Consider the following 12,274-nt stretch of genomic DNA (forward strand, 5'->3'; position numbering starts at 1 on the left):
CATCAAGTGCCACCCACAAGTACAGTGACATCTAGCTATTCAACCATATTAATCCACCAGCGGGGTGTTTTTTTTCTTCCACCCAAGTGGGTCAGCAAATTTAATTCTTCGTTGAAAGTGCTCCCTTTCTGCTTCACTTCAGCTGAGGGATGGTATACAGACAGCATTTCAACAGGGCTAGCGATGGGGTTTCTGATAAAGAGGGCCACGTGCCCATTTCAGGAGCAGCGAGCCACACCTCTGAACGATGGTCATAGGCTCTAAACCTTTGAAGCCATGACTTCTACGTGTATAGAATACCTCTAGTTATTTTAGATTATTGCTTTTCTAGAGGGGAAAAAATAAGCTCTAAAGTTAACAGAAAAAGTGAGGAAGGGAGGTAAATGTCAGGTTTCCATAGTGATAGAACTTTTAAAACACCGTTAGTGTAGAATTAAGTCCAGTAATAGAAGAGTATTATGAGAATAAGCCCCGTTGCTTCTCAAGGGAGCTCATAATCACAAGTAAGAAATGTGCATTATGGCCTTGCATATTCAAACCCCAAGCTTGCTGGTGCTTAGGGCTTTCTGTCTGGCCTGCATCTGGTAGGGTGAGTTTGTATACTGCTCAGCTGAAAGTGAAAAAGATAGATGAAGTGGTTGTGTAAGAATCAAGACTGAAGTGTGTGAGCTGTTCTCAGTTCTGGAGCTTGCAGCCACAGTACAGACACCATTGTGTCTCCCACTTCATTCTAGGCTATTTAAAGAGAATTCAGTCCTTTATTTCCCCTGAATGATGTTTTTCTTTGAGTCATTTGTCAATTTTTATTGCCAGAGGTCTCTGTTCTTTTTTTAAGGGGGAGGTTGGAAACATGGAGGCAGATAATTCTTCTCCTAAGCCTATTTTAAACTGACTTTGTTTCCCAGTGTAAGTGTACTTTTGCAAATTGAGCTTCAGAGAAGAATGCACGGAGCCAGTTTTTTCTCCTTCACAAACCTGAGGATGGCAAGTGATTAGGAGGTTTCCCAGGAGTGCAGGTGTTATTTATAACTCCCCTTCATCAGCTTCCACGTTTCACTGACTGGGACCTTGAACCAGGAAATTGAGAAAAGCACTGCTTAATAATTTTGGTTTTTATGCATCCACCTCTTCCTGATTGCATTTGGAGGGGCGGAATGGGGAAGTGTGGTAACTCCTGAGTCATTCGCTTTATCCAAGACCCTTGAAAAATGTTTATATGCTTCATTTGAAAATTAAACTATTTGGTATGCCTCTATGGTCTTTTATTTTATTCTTACATTACTACCTTGAGGACCTTTAAAAGGAAAAAAATAACCTAATGAATTTGAACTCTCTGATTCAGCACGAACGCACTTCCTGTTTTTGTTCACTCACGTAGAACTTTACATATTTTGCACTTCCTATGTGTGCTGTTTTGCCACCTTTTGTAGATTTGGCACTTCGGTGGGTTGCCCACATCTGCGTGCTCATCACTTTAAATAGCTGTGCAGTATTTTATTCTCCTGATACTCTGTCCCCTGCTTAGCCATTTCCCCATTGTTTCCAGTTTTTCACTCTCAGAGATGGTGCTACTGGCTGCATCTTTGTGGAAATGTGGGTTTTTTTCCATGGGACCCCAAGTTCCTAGAAAGTCGCTTTTTCTCTAGGGAGCTGTCCTGGAGTGGGGAGGATGCAGCCATGTGGAGCCTGGGCATTTCTGCCGGTCAGCAGAGAAGGGGGAGGCCAGTGTGACTTTCCCAGCCCCAGTGTGAATGGTCCTATGGAAAACTCCAGCGTGCGGTTCACTGCTGATTCAGTCACGGGCCTTCAGGGCCGGACGGACTGTGCCAATCTTCTGCCCCTGCTGTGCTCCGAGCATGTTGAGTTTTTATTATTTCAGAGAAGAAGGAAACTCGCTGCCGGTCATCGCAGGGCGAAGCCTAGTTCTGGTGCAGAGGGGGTTGCTTTCAGATGGAGACATGAGGTACCACCTTCACTCTCTCCGTTCCTCTCGGTCTTGTTCTGTGCCTTGGTATGTCAGGACTGCTGGGAATGCCCTCTACTGAAATCCTGAAACCATGAATGAATCATCCCAAAAATATTTAGACAAAGCAGCTATGAAAACCAGAGCCCTAGTTCCGGATGAAGCAGCCCTGGGGAAATGTGTGCCTGGTGGTGTGTTTACTTTCATGCTGACGAATGTCTGCAAACAGACAGAGCTACTGGGAATCCTATTCACGGAGACACTTTAGAAAATAAATAGGAGCGGGTCTGCAGTGCTTATATTCCCTTCCAAATATAGAAAGGTGTAATTCACGTTTCGAGCAGCCTGGGGGATCTGTAAGAAGATAAAACCTGTATTTATTCACTCTGGTGATGGGGAAAATTATACTTGTACCCAGAGTGGATTGTAAAAATTTTTCGTGCACTTTCTGAGGCTTTTCACTTCTTTGTATAGTAGGTACAGTATTTTTATCCTATAATGTTTTCTGGTATGTGTTACTGTAGACTCTTCAAGGAAGTCTTTCTATATAAATAACTATCAGAGCTTGGTGGTAACTCTTTGCCTCTTGATTTTGCTGAAATGACTGCGAAATCTGAGGTTCCAAATAATGGCTCTCGACCTGAGAAGTTAGGATAATCTAGGTCCTTCCTGATAATCAATGCTGGTATTATCTGTGTTCCTAGCAGAGATTCGAGCTTACCAAAATACATCTGGGAAATGAAGACAGTGGTCCTTGCACATATGAGCGAGGAAATACAACACCAGCAAACATGAAGGATGGTTAGGAAGCGCCATAGTCAGTCAACCTGCTTGTGTAAATTAACTGCTCGTTGTATTTGAGTGCACACTTGAATGCATTTCCTACGTCAGTCAGTCTTTCTACCAGGCTTTTGTAGTTGTTGTGACCTTGCTTGTCCAGCCCTAACCAAGCACAGTGATTTCGTGGCCAGATTTGTTGTTTTAAAATCTGCAGCCAATTGTATATAACACATGAGCTTTTAAGAGGACTTGGACCTTTTAATTCACTGGTCTGGTTTATCACAGCCTTGCACTTAACAGCAGGTTCCAAAACCAGAATCCTGTGTTTCTCCTCAGTGTAGTAATCTCGGCCAATGTGTTCAGAATGTAAAAAGGTCAAGTTAAAGACTAAGTGTATCAGCACAAAATTAGCAAAGGGAGGGAACAGAATGGGGCCTGGCGAGGGTACAATGGGAAGTGATAGAATCTGGCGTTAAAAATACCCTGGCCAGCCCTTATTTGTTACGTCTTTCCATACCTCTCATTTGTACTTTGCAGAACAAATGGGGGTAATGATTATTAACATACTTTGTAATGCATAAAACCCTATTAAAAATATTAATGAAACAACAAGGTCCTACTGTAGAGCACAGGGAACTATATTCAATATCCTTTGATGAAACCATAATGGAAAAGAATGTATATATGTGTGTGTGTGTGTGTGTAACTGAATCACTTTGCTGTACAGCAGAAACCAACACAGCATTGTAAATCAACTCTACTTCAATAAAATAAATCTTAAAAATATATCAGTGACACTTGTTCCTGGTGACTTAGGGACTATCTTAAGTGGTTCCTCCACCATTTGTACCGTTTGTCAGATTCAGGAGAAAGGCTGGTTTCCATTGATCTGGACTTGAACAAAGTGCGGGTGCCCACCTGTTGGGGTCTGTGTAACAGCAGTTCCCACGTGTGCTAGCATCTTCTGCAGAAAAGGCCAGATGAGCCCAGGATGACAAGAACAGCCACTTTTAGAAAATCTTGTCTTTGGGGGAGGATCACCAGCTGAAGGAGTTTCTAATCTGGATCCTTGAAAGCTTCTTATCACCCCGTTCATTCCCACCCTGGTGCCCACCCCTGGAGAACCTGTGGTGCTGAGCTGTGGACCAGACCACTGCCATCTCTCTGCAGTTGGCTGATTAATGAGCACCATCTCTTTGGAGCCCTTGAGGGCCTTGCTTCTGTCCGACAGCAGTTGTTTATCTGATGATCTGCCTGGCTCTGACCATTGATCTCCAAACAAACAGTAACTCTTTATGAGCTGCTAGCACTTCGGTCACAGAGCTCACCTCCCCCGACTGTGCTGATGGTGAGTTACAGGGCCACCAAGGGTGTGCTGGGGACTCACCCAAACCTTGTGCAAACAAGGGAGAATAAGGATGGCATTGCTTGCAAAGTGGCATTTCCTGGAAGCGTTTTGGTTGTGCTGTTAATTTCGGTTTAATGTTCAGCTCGGCTGTCACCTCCAGGAGACCTTGCAGGTTTCGTGGAGAGCCATAAATCCCACACATGACCCTAAATATAACCACGCTGCTGACCAGGGCCGCCTTCCGCAGGCCGTGCTCCCCGAGGCATATCTCATTTGACTTGCTAGCCAAGAGCTAAGAGGCCCAAAGGCTGCAGCCATGTGGAGAGTGGTGTTTGATAGGGTGGGACGAGCTGGTACTCTCTACCCTGCCCGGGAGGAAGAGGGACTAGCCCGCAGGGACCTCTGCTTCCATGGGCTCTGGAAGTAGCGAAGGGGCTTGAAACAAGAGTGGAGACTGCAGTGAAAGGTGAGGGCCAAGCGGGCCCAGGCAGTGGGCACACAGGCTAGTGCTGAGGCCCTCGGGCTTCAGAGGATATGAGCGTCTCCAGGAAAATACCCAGGCCTGGCTCTGATCCCCTGGGTCTAGGGCGAGGCCTGGGAATCTGAATTTTAACAGAGAAACCCTGGAATAAGGGACTTGCTGTCAGACCTCAGAATAAACCTGGACTCTACCCCTGCCTAGCTTTGTGATCTTGGACAAGCTAATGTAATCTTTTTCTATGAGATATGGAGTTAATGTCTCACAGAGTTGTAAAGATTACATGAGATAATATATGTAAAGCAGTAAGTGTTCAAAAAGTAGTACTTATTAGAACTTTATTTATTATTGTTGTTACTATTGACACGTAGAGGAAGAAGGCTAGGGAGAGGGGTAAAATCACAGTGGAAAACAGAGAAATGGGGTGTCCAGGGACGCCTTTCAACAATTCGCACAAAAAAGTATGAATCCAAAAAGTCCAAAAAGTAATTTTCAAAATAGGTCTTGAAATCCATTTGCAGTAAGTGATTTTTAACTGTTAAATAATAATTTTTATTTTAATCTTTTGAGTAGTTAACTTATTCATAGATAGAAAGAGAGATATACAGTCAAAATTCTTTCTCCTTCCTGCCATCCTGCTCTTGGCTCCAGAACACAGGTAACCACTTTTGATGCTATTTAATAAATAACATGAGTAATAATAATGATGTTTATTTATTCAGTACAACTTGCTACATGCCGCACACTGTTCTGAGTGCTTTGTGAATATTAACTTGTTTACCAGCTCTGAGGCAGATGCTATAATTTTGTCCTTTTTACAAATGAGGAAACTGAAGCCCAGAGAGGTTCATACGGAACTTGTCCACGATCGCTCAGCTATGTGGTGGAGCAGGGTTTCAAACCCAGGCAGTCCCGCCCCGGAATCCATGGATTTATCCATTATATCATCCTGCAAGGGTCTGTTTATGCAAATACAAGCAAGATACGAATTTTTCCTGACACGCGCACTGTTCTCATTGTTTTGCCCCTTTGTTTTGTTCCACCCTTAACACTGCTTATTGGAAATCATCCCACATCAGGACAGGGAGAGCTTCCTCATTATTCTAACAATACTATGTGGTTTAGATTCAAGACCCTGCCTTTTACAGTCCACCCAGGAAGTAGAAGCCGAATTAGATCTTGATACTTGCCCTGCTGGTTATTATGGGAGTGAGTGTCTAACTGAATAAACTTAGGTCTGCCACCCAGGTCTTTTAATTGAAGCCTGCTATTAGGGTTCAAAACTGGACATGGGAACCCCAGGGGGAAAAAATGGAAGAGAACTTGTCAGTCCAAAAGTGTTTCCAAATAGTATTGGGTATCACACACAAAAGAAAGACTCAAGCAAAGTGATTGCCCTGTGTTCCTGCGGAATCAGCTACTGGGGCTCCCTAACGTACGCCCCTCTCAGGAATCAGCCCCCTTCCTATATGTGAGGCTGTACTTAATTCATGTCTCTGCAGCAGCCTGGCAACAACAGCTGGCAAAGTGGAAGAGATGGCACTGCTCCCACAAGAGGGAAAATGGGGTGACAGGGAGATAGATAATCCCCAGGAGAAGGGACCCCAAAGCCTCACAACTAGTAGGTGGCAGACTCTAGTCTCTTGGCCTCTTTTACTTGCGGAATCTATCCATAGGCAATAGACTTTAGTCCACCTGGTTTCTTCCTGGCTCCTTTCCCCTGGTGACTTCTCGACAATCATTTCTTCCTCTTATTTGTCTCTCGTTACATGCTTTAAGCTCATCATCAGGGTTTGCTTCCCCAGACTTAAGCTACAGATGGAGTTTTCCCAAAGCCAGTGCCTCTTAGGAAGATGAGCTCAAGGGGATCAAGTTGCTGATCACTCTCTGATACACATCTTCGGTGTGGGAAGGCCTGGGTTTAACAAAAAGCTATTCGAGTTAGAAGGAAAAATTAATACGGACTGACTCAAATCCAGAGAGAAGCAGCAGTTATTAAGTTCATGTTGAAAAATGAGAATTCAGGTTAGGGGAAGGATAAGAAAGGGAAATTGTCCTTATCTCCCTTGAGATATTTACTGGGGAATCACATAAGAATCACATTTCATATTCATTTTTAAGGTACTTTTTATAACCATGGAAAGTGTTTTCTTTAAAGTGTGTATATCTTTATATACACACTTTTGTGTTCCTTTTTTTTAAGCAGTTAGTTTTCCAAATTCTATTCTGATGGAAACAGAGTTCTTTTCTTTTTCGTGTAACTTATATCTGAGCCTGTTTTTCTTATAAAAAATGCTCACTGGTGTAGTTTGGCTTATGGCAGCCTAAAAAAAATCACAGCTTGTTTATAATTTGGATATCATTGCACAGTTTGTTTTAAAATAATCTGTATTGCAGAAGACAGAAGTAAAATTTTCTCTCATAAAGGGCATAAACTTGACCTCCAGCCTGCCAGACGTAATGCTCCTCTTGTTAGGGTCTTCGAGTGGGCTTAAATTAGCTAAAGTCCTCTCAGGAGCCAATGAGAAAATGCAGGTGAGAATTTTATCAAGATCCCAGCCCATAATAAGCCCTGACAAACGCTAATTGTTGTTATTATTACCTATAAAACGGGTGTGATTATGCCCCCTCCACCTACCTCAGAGATGTCAGTTGAAGACCGACATCTTTCTGACTTACTTCACTCTGTGTGACAGACTCTAGGTCTATCCACCTCACTACAAATAACTCAATTTCGTTTCTTTTTATGGCTGAGTAATATTCCATTGTATATATGTGCCACATCTTCTTTATCCATTCATCTGTCGAGGGACACTTAGGTTGCTTCCATGTCCTGGCTATTGTAAATAGAGCTGCAATGAACATTGTGGTACATGACTCTTTTTGAATTATGGTTTTCTCAGGGTATATGCCCAGTAGTGGGATTGCTGGGTCGTATGGTAGTTCTATTTGTAGTTTTTTAAGGAACCTCCGTACTGTTCTCCATAGTGGCTGTATCAATTTACATTCCCACCAACAGTGCAAGAGGGTTCCCTTTTCTCCACACCCTCTCCGGCATTTATTGTTTCTAGATTTTTTGATGATGGCCATTCTGACCGTTGTGAGGTGATACCTCACTGTAGTTTTGATTTGCATTTCTCTAATGGTTAATGATGTTGAGCATCCTTTAATGTGTTTGTTGGCGATCTGTGTATCTTCTTTGGAGAAATGTCTGTTTAGGTCTTCTGCCCATTTTTGGATTGGGTCTTTTGTTTTGTTGATATTGAGCTGCATGAGCTGCTTGTAAATTTTGGAGATTAATCCTTTGTCAGTTGCTTCATTTGCAACTATTTTCTCCCATTCTGAGGGTTGTCTTTTGGTCTTGTTTATGGTTTCCTCTGCTGTGCAAAAGCTTTGAAGTTTCATTAGGTCCCATTTGTTTATTTTTGTTTTTATTTCCATTTCTCTAGGAGGTGGGGCAAAAAGGATCTTGCTGTGATTCATGTCATAGAGTGTTCCACCTATGTTTTGAGAGGGGAGACTTTAGAAGGTAGGAGACCAGACTGAGGGCATTTCTCTTTTAGAAATAAAATGATACGACAGAAGAAATTTGGCCTTATAAAAGTGGAGGATAAAGTCATGTTGAGGTTGAAAACAGCAATATGGAATCTGAAGTTTCGACTTAACATAGCTAAACTGTAATCTGGACCAAAGTAGGAGGAGAAAGGGGAAAGACCACATCCTTTCAGAGATTCTGAGAAACTCAGGTAACATTCAATGAAAACTCAGAGTGAAATACCCTTGGACCCACATTCATCAGGGAACAAGCTCAGTTTTCACTTTCACTTTACTTCTTCCAACTTTTGATAGAGCTTTGGGAGGATGGTGGATAAATCATCCTAACAGATACTCAAGAGCATAAGGCTCTGGAACGCTGACATGAAGGAGGAGGCCTGGGTGATGGTCCCACCTTGCCGATCACTAGCTGGGTGACCTCGGACAACCCCCTGCCTCTCTGTGGACCCCAGTTTCCATGTCTGCAAAATGAGCAAATAAAACCTGATTCATTCATTCATATGACAGTTTTTAACTTCATTGCCCGACTGAAACCTCTCATACAGTATTTAGTAGAAGTGGCAAGAGTGGACATATTTGACTTGTTCCTGATTGTAGGGCAGGAAGCATTCAGCCTTTCATCATTAAGTATGTCGATGAAAATTCAATTAACTATCAAGTCAAGAAGAAAACGGGAATTTTATTGGAGCCAAACCGAGGGTCATAACCCGGGAAGCATATTCTCAGAAAGCTCTGAGAACTGTTCCACCTGTTAGAAGTCAAAGGCACAGTCATATTCATTTTCGAGACATAGGCTCGTCCATCAAAATGACATACTGATGTTTCACATAAAGTTCACCAAAGTTACATAGCCCAGATAAGCATATACAAAGCCAGCAGCAAGTCACCCATGACCCCCTACAGAACTGGGAAAGAATGCTATTTTAAGAAGTTACGTTGCTAGTATCCGAAGAAAGAAGAAATATTGATCTTTACAGTTGAGCGGGCACTCCTGTCTTTGAGGAGTTCTGGTTAACGTGGAGTGCAGAGGTAAACTGCACGTTAGGGACGGAGGGAGGAGGCCCAAACAAACACAGAGAATTTTATGTTTAATTTTTTTCTTGTTCCACCTTAAAATATAAATTTTATTTCACAAGTATGATATTAGCACTGGGTTTTTCATAGATGCCCTTTGCAGGCTGAGTTAGTTCCACTGTAATCCTAGCTTGGTGAGCATTTTTATCATAGCAGGGGGTTGGATTTTGTCAAATGCTTTTTTGCACCAATTGAGTTGATCATGTGGTTTTTGTCCTTTATTCTATTCATACAATGGATTACATTGGTTGATTTTTGGATGTTAAACCAACCTTGTGTTCCTGGGATCAATCACACTTGGGCATGGTGTATCACCCTATTTATAGATTGCTGGATTGGTTCATCAAGGAGTTTTGCATCTGTATTTAATAGGGCTATTGGTCTGTAGTTTATAACAAATATTTATTGAGCAACTCATATGCCAGGCGTTGTTCTAGGTGTTGGGGATTCTGCAATTTTTCAAAAGAGATTAAAAAATCTCTTCTCTCGCGGAGCTTACATTCAGACGGTCGACTAGCAGTGCAGCTCCCCACTGACATTTGTCATTTTTTTCCTCTAGCCTGTCAACGGTGCCCCAGATTCCAGTCTCAGTGCCTGTGTGCCTGACTCTTAGAAAACTGGACGGTCAGTGTCTGGAGATCGGAAGGGGCCTACTTTCTTGTTTAAGTTGCTGTTCCTTTTTTCCCCTTTTAATGCAAATGTTAATTAAATTATAACATCTACATAGAGAAGTGCACACACTTATGTACCCTTTTGTGTATGGGTTCTTTCACTCAGCGTTACCTGTCTAAGATGCATCCATGTGGCTCTGTGTTGTCATGGTTTGTTCACGCTCATTATTGTAGGCATATATTTTATTGTGCTCACTTCACTGTGCATCACAGATAATGTGTTTTTTTACAAGTTGAAGGCTTGTGACAACCTTGTGTTGTCAGATGATGGTTAGCATTTTTTAGCAATGAAGTACTTTTTAATAAAGATATACCTACATTGTTTTCTTAGACATATTACACACTTAATAGACTACAGTATGGTTTAAACATAACTTTTCTATGCACTGGGAAACCAAAAAGATCATCTGACTTGCTTTATTGGGATATTTGCTTATTGCAGTGGTCTGGACCGAACCCACTATATCTCTGAGGTCTGCCTGTCTATAGTATTGCATTGCTTGAATATTCCACAATTTATCCAGTCTACTGTAAATGGACATTTGGATTATTTCCTGTTTGGGGCTGTTTAAATAGTACTGCTGTGCACATGTATGGCTCTGTCGTCTGCTCTCCTTTGAGCTATATACCCAGGAGTAGAATAGCTCTGTCATAGGATATGTTTAAGTTCAGTTTTAGTAGGTTCTGCCAGTTTTCCACAGAGGGATGTACAAAGGGGGCTCCCGCAGTAACGTATGATAATTCCAGGTGCCAAACGTGGTCATCAAGACAATGAAACCATTCTGAGGAATGTACTGGTATTGCATTATGATTTCAGTTTGCATTTCTGTAGCATCTAATGAAATTAAGCAGGAGATCTTGTTCATTTTAAACATGACAGTTAAACAGAACCAACTGTCCACCCCAGCTCCATTTCTTTTTCACAGACATTGCAGCATTCTTGGGCACCCCTTTGATGCTATTAGTAAAAACAAGAGGTCATTCCTGTCCAAACATCTTCCACAGCCCCTGACTGGCTTTGTATTTCCCCAGTAAGAAGAAGAAAAATGACTCAGGGAAATCGGCCAAGAACCCCCGGGACCGAGTGCCTACGTATCAGTATAACATGAATTTTGAGAAGGTGGGCAAATGCATCATCATAAACAACAAGAACTTCGACAGAGTGACAGGTGGGTGCTGTGGGCATGGGCTAGCCTCTCCCGTTCCCTTCCAGTTTCTTCAGCTTGCATTCAGACTTGTATCAGATGTTCATCAGGGAGACACTGTGCCCACCTCCTGTGGCAGACAGCCCCTCCGCAGGTGGTACTCGAGTGTCCAGGAGAGAGGGATGTGGGGAAGCTGGGAACTTTCAGTCTGAGAGTCCCATCGTGTGCATTAGCGGATGTAATATTTGGACCACATGTGGGATCTGGCTGAGGATCAAGGCGGGCTGTTTGGGCTGACTGGGCCTGAGAGTCGCCATGACGAGGCTCACCTTTTGTGGGTGGGCTGAGTTACCCTCTCCTTTGAGTTTGCTTCTTATTTCAGTCGCTCATCTAAATCGTGACCTTGGCAGCATTTACACCGGAGCACCTGGCCTGATGGTGCCAGCACGTGGCACTCATCGTGGACTCGGTGCTTGATTCCCACAGGAATGGGTGTTCGCAACGGAACAGACAAAGATGCTGAGGCTCTTTTCAAGTGCTTCCGAAGCCTGGGTTTCGATGTGACCGTCTATAATGACTGCTCTTGTGCCAGGATGCAAGATCTGCTGAAAAAAGGTGCATCCTGCCCTTCCTCCTTCAGTCTTCTTCCTTCTCCCCACCTGGTCTGGGGAAGACACCTTCACACGCAGGAGGGAAATGTCTCAGCGTGGGAAGCCCTTCCTTCCTCTGGGTGACTCCATACCTGTCTCTGGGGCACCTGTCTCTCTGGAAACTTAGATCTCCCCCTAAAAAGGTGAAAGCAGCTTACATCACAGCAAGAGAAATAGGTTCCGTATCTACAGAATGGTCTCAATTTCAAAACGCCAATTCCATGTTCACAAAATTGTTTCTTTAGATCTTTAACACAACCCCTGCATGCTGGCCAACAATATTATCATGCCCGTTTCATGAATATAGGGACAGAGCTTTAGAGAGGATAAAGGCCATACTGAAGGCATAGTTAGTAGGGGCAGAACCGAACCTCGAGCCTTGGTCTTCTGATTCCAGAACAATTACGTTTTCTATTACATCACACCGTCTAGTGGAAGCCACCTAGGATATTCTCGCATTTAGGGCAAATGATTGGAAGTAATGCCCTCCCAGCTCATTAGATGGTGACCCATGGGCGGAGGGTAGGCACACAATTCCAATCAGTGCTGCTTTTCTCAGCTGTGCAGCTAAACAAAGTAAAGACCCCCCCCCCATAACACCCTCTCTTAA

At 43.1% G+C, this 12,274-nt stretch overlaps 1 protein-coding gene across 2 annotated transcripts in view; it reads left to right on the forward strand.

Moving 5' to 3' along the window:
• Window positions 1–12,274, forward strand: part of CASP7 (caspase 7) — a 30,698-nt gene that overhangs the window by 11,904 nt on the left and 6,520 nt on the right. For both annotated transcript variants that reach the window (XM_022568720.2, XM_022568721.2), the window contains exons 3-4: window positions 10,902–11,038; window positions 11,501–11,629. In XM_022568720.2, the coding sequence (XP_022424428.1) occupies window positions 10,902–11,038; window positions 11,501–11,629 (266 nt within the window). The remainder of the gene's footprint in view (window positions 1–10,901; window positions 11,039–11,500; window positions 11,630–12,274) is intronic.

This window comes from Delphinapterus leucas, chromosome 16, assembly GCF_059928025.1.
Source record: "Delphinapterus leucas isolate spDelLeu-1000000601 "Yukka" chromosome 16, BTC_Dleu_Yukka2, whole genome shotgun sequence".
NCBI lineage: Eukaryota > Metazoa > Chordata > Mammalia > Artiodactyla > Monodontidae > Delphinapterus > Delphinapterus leucas.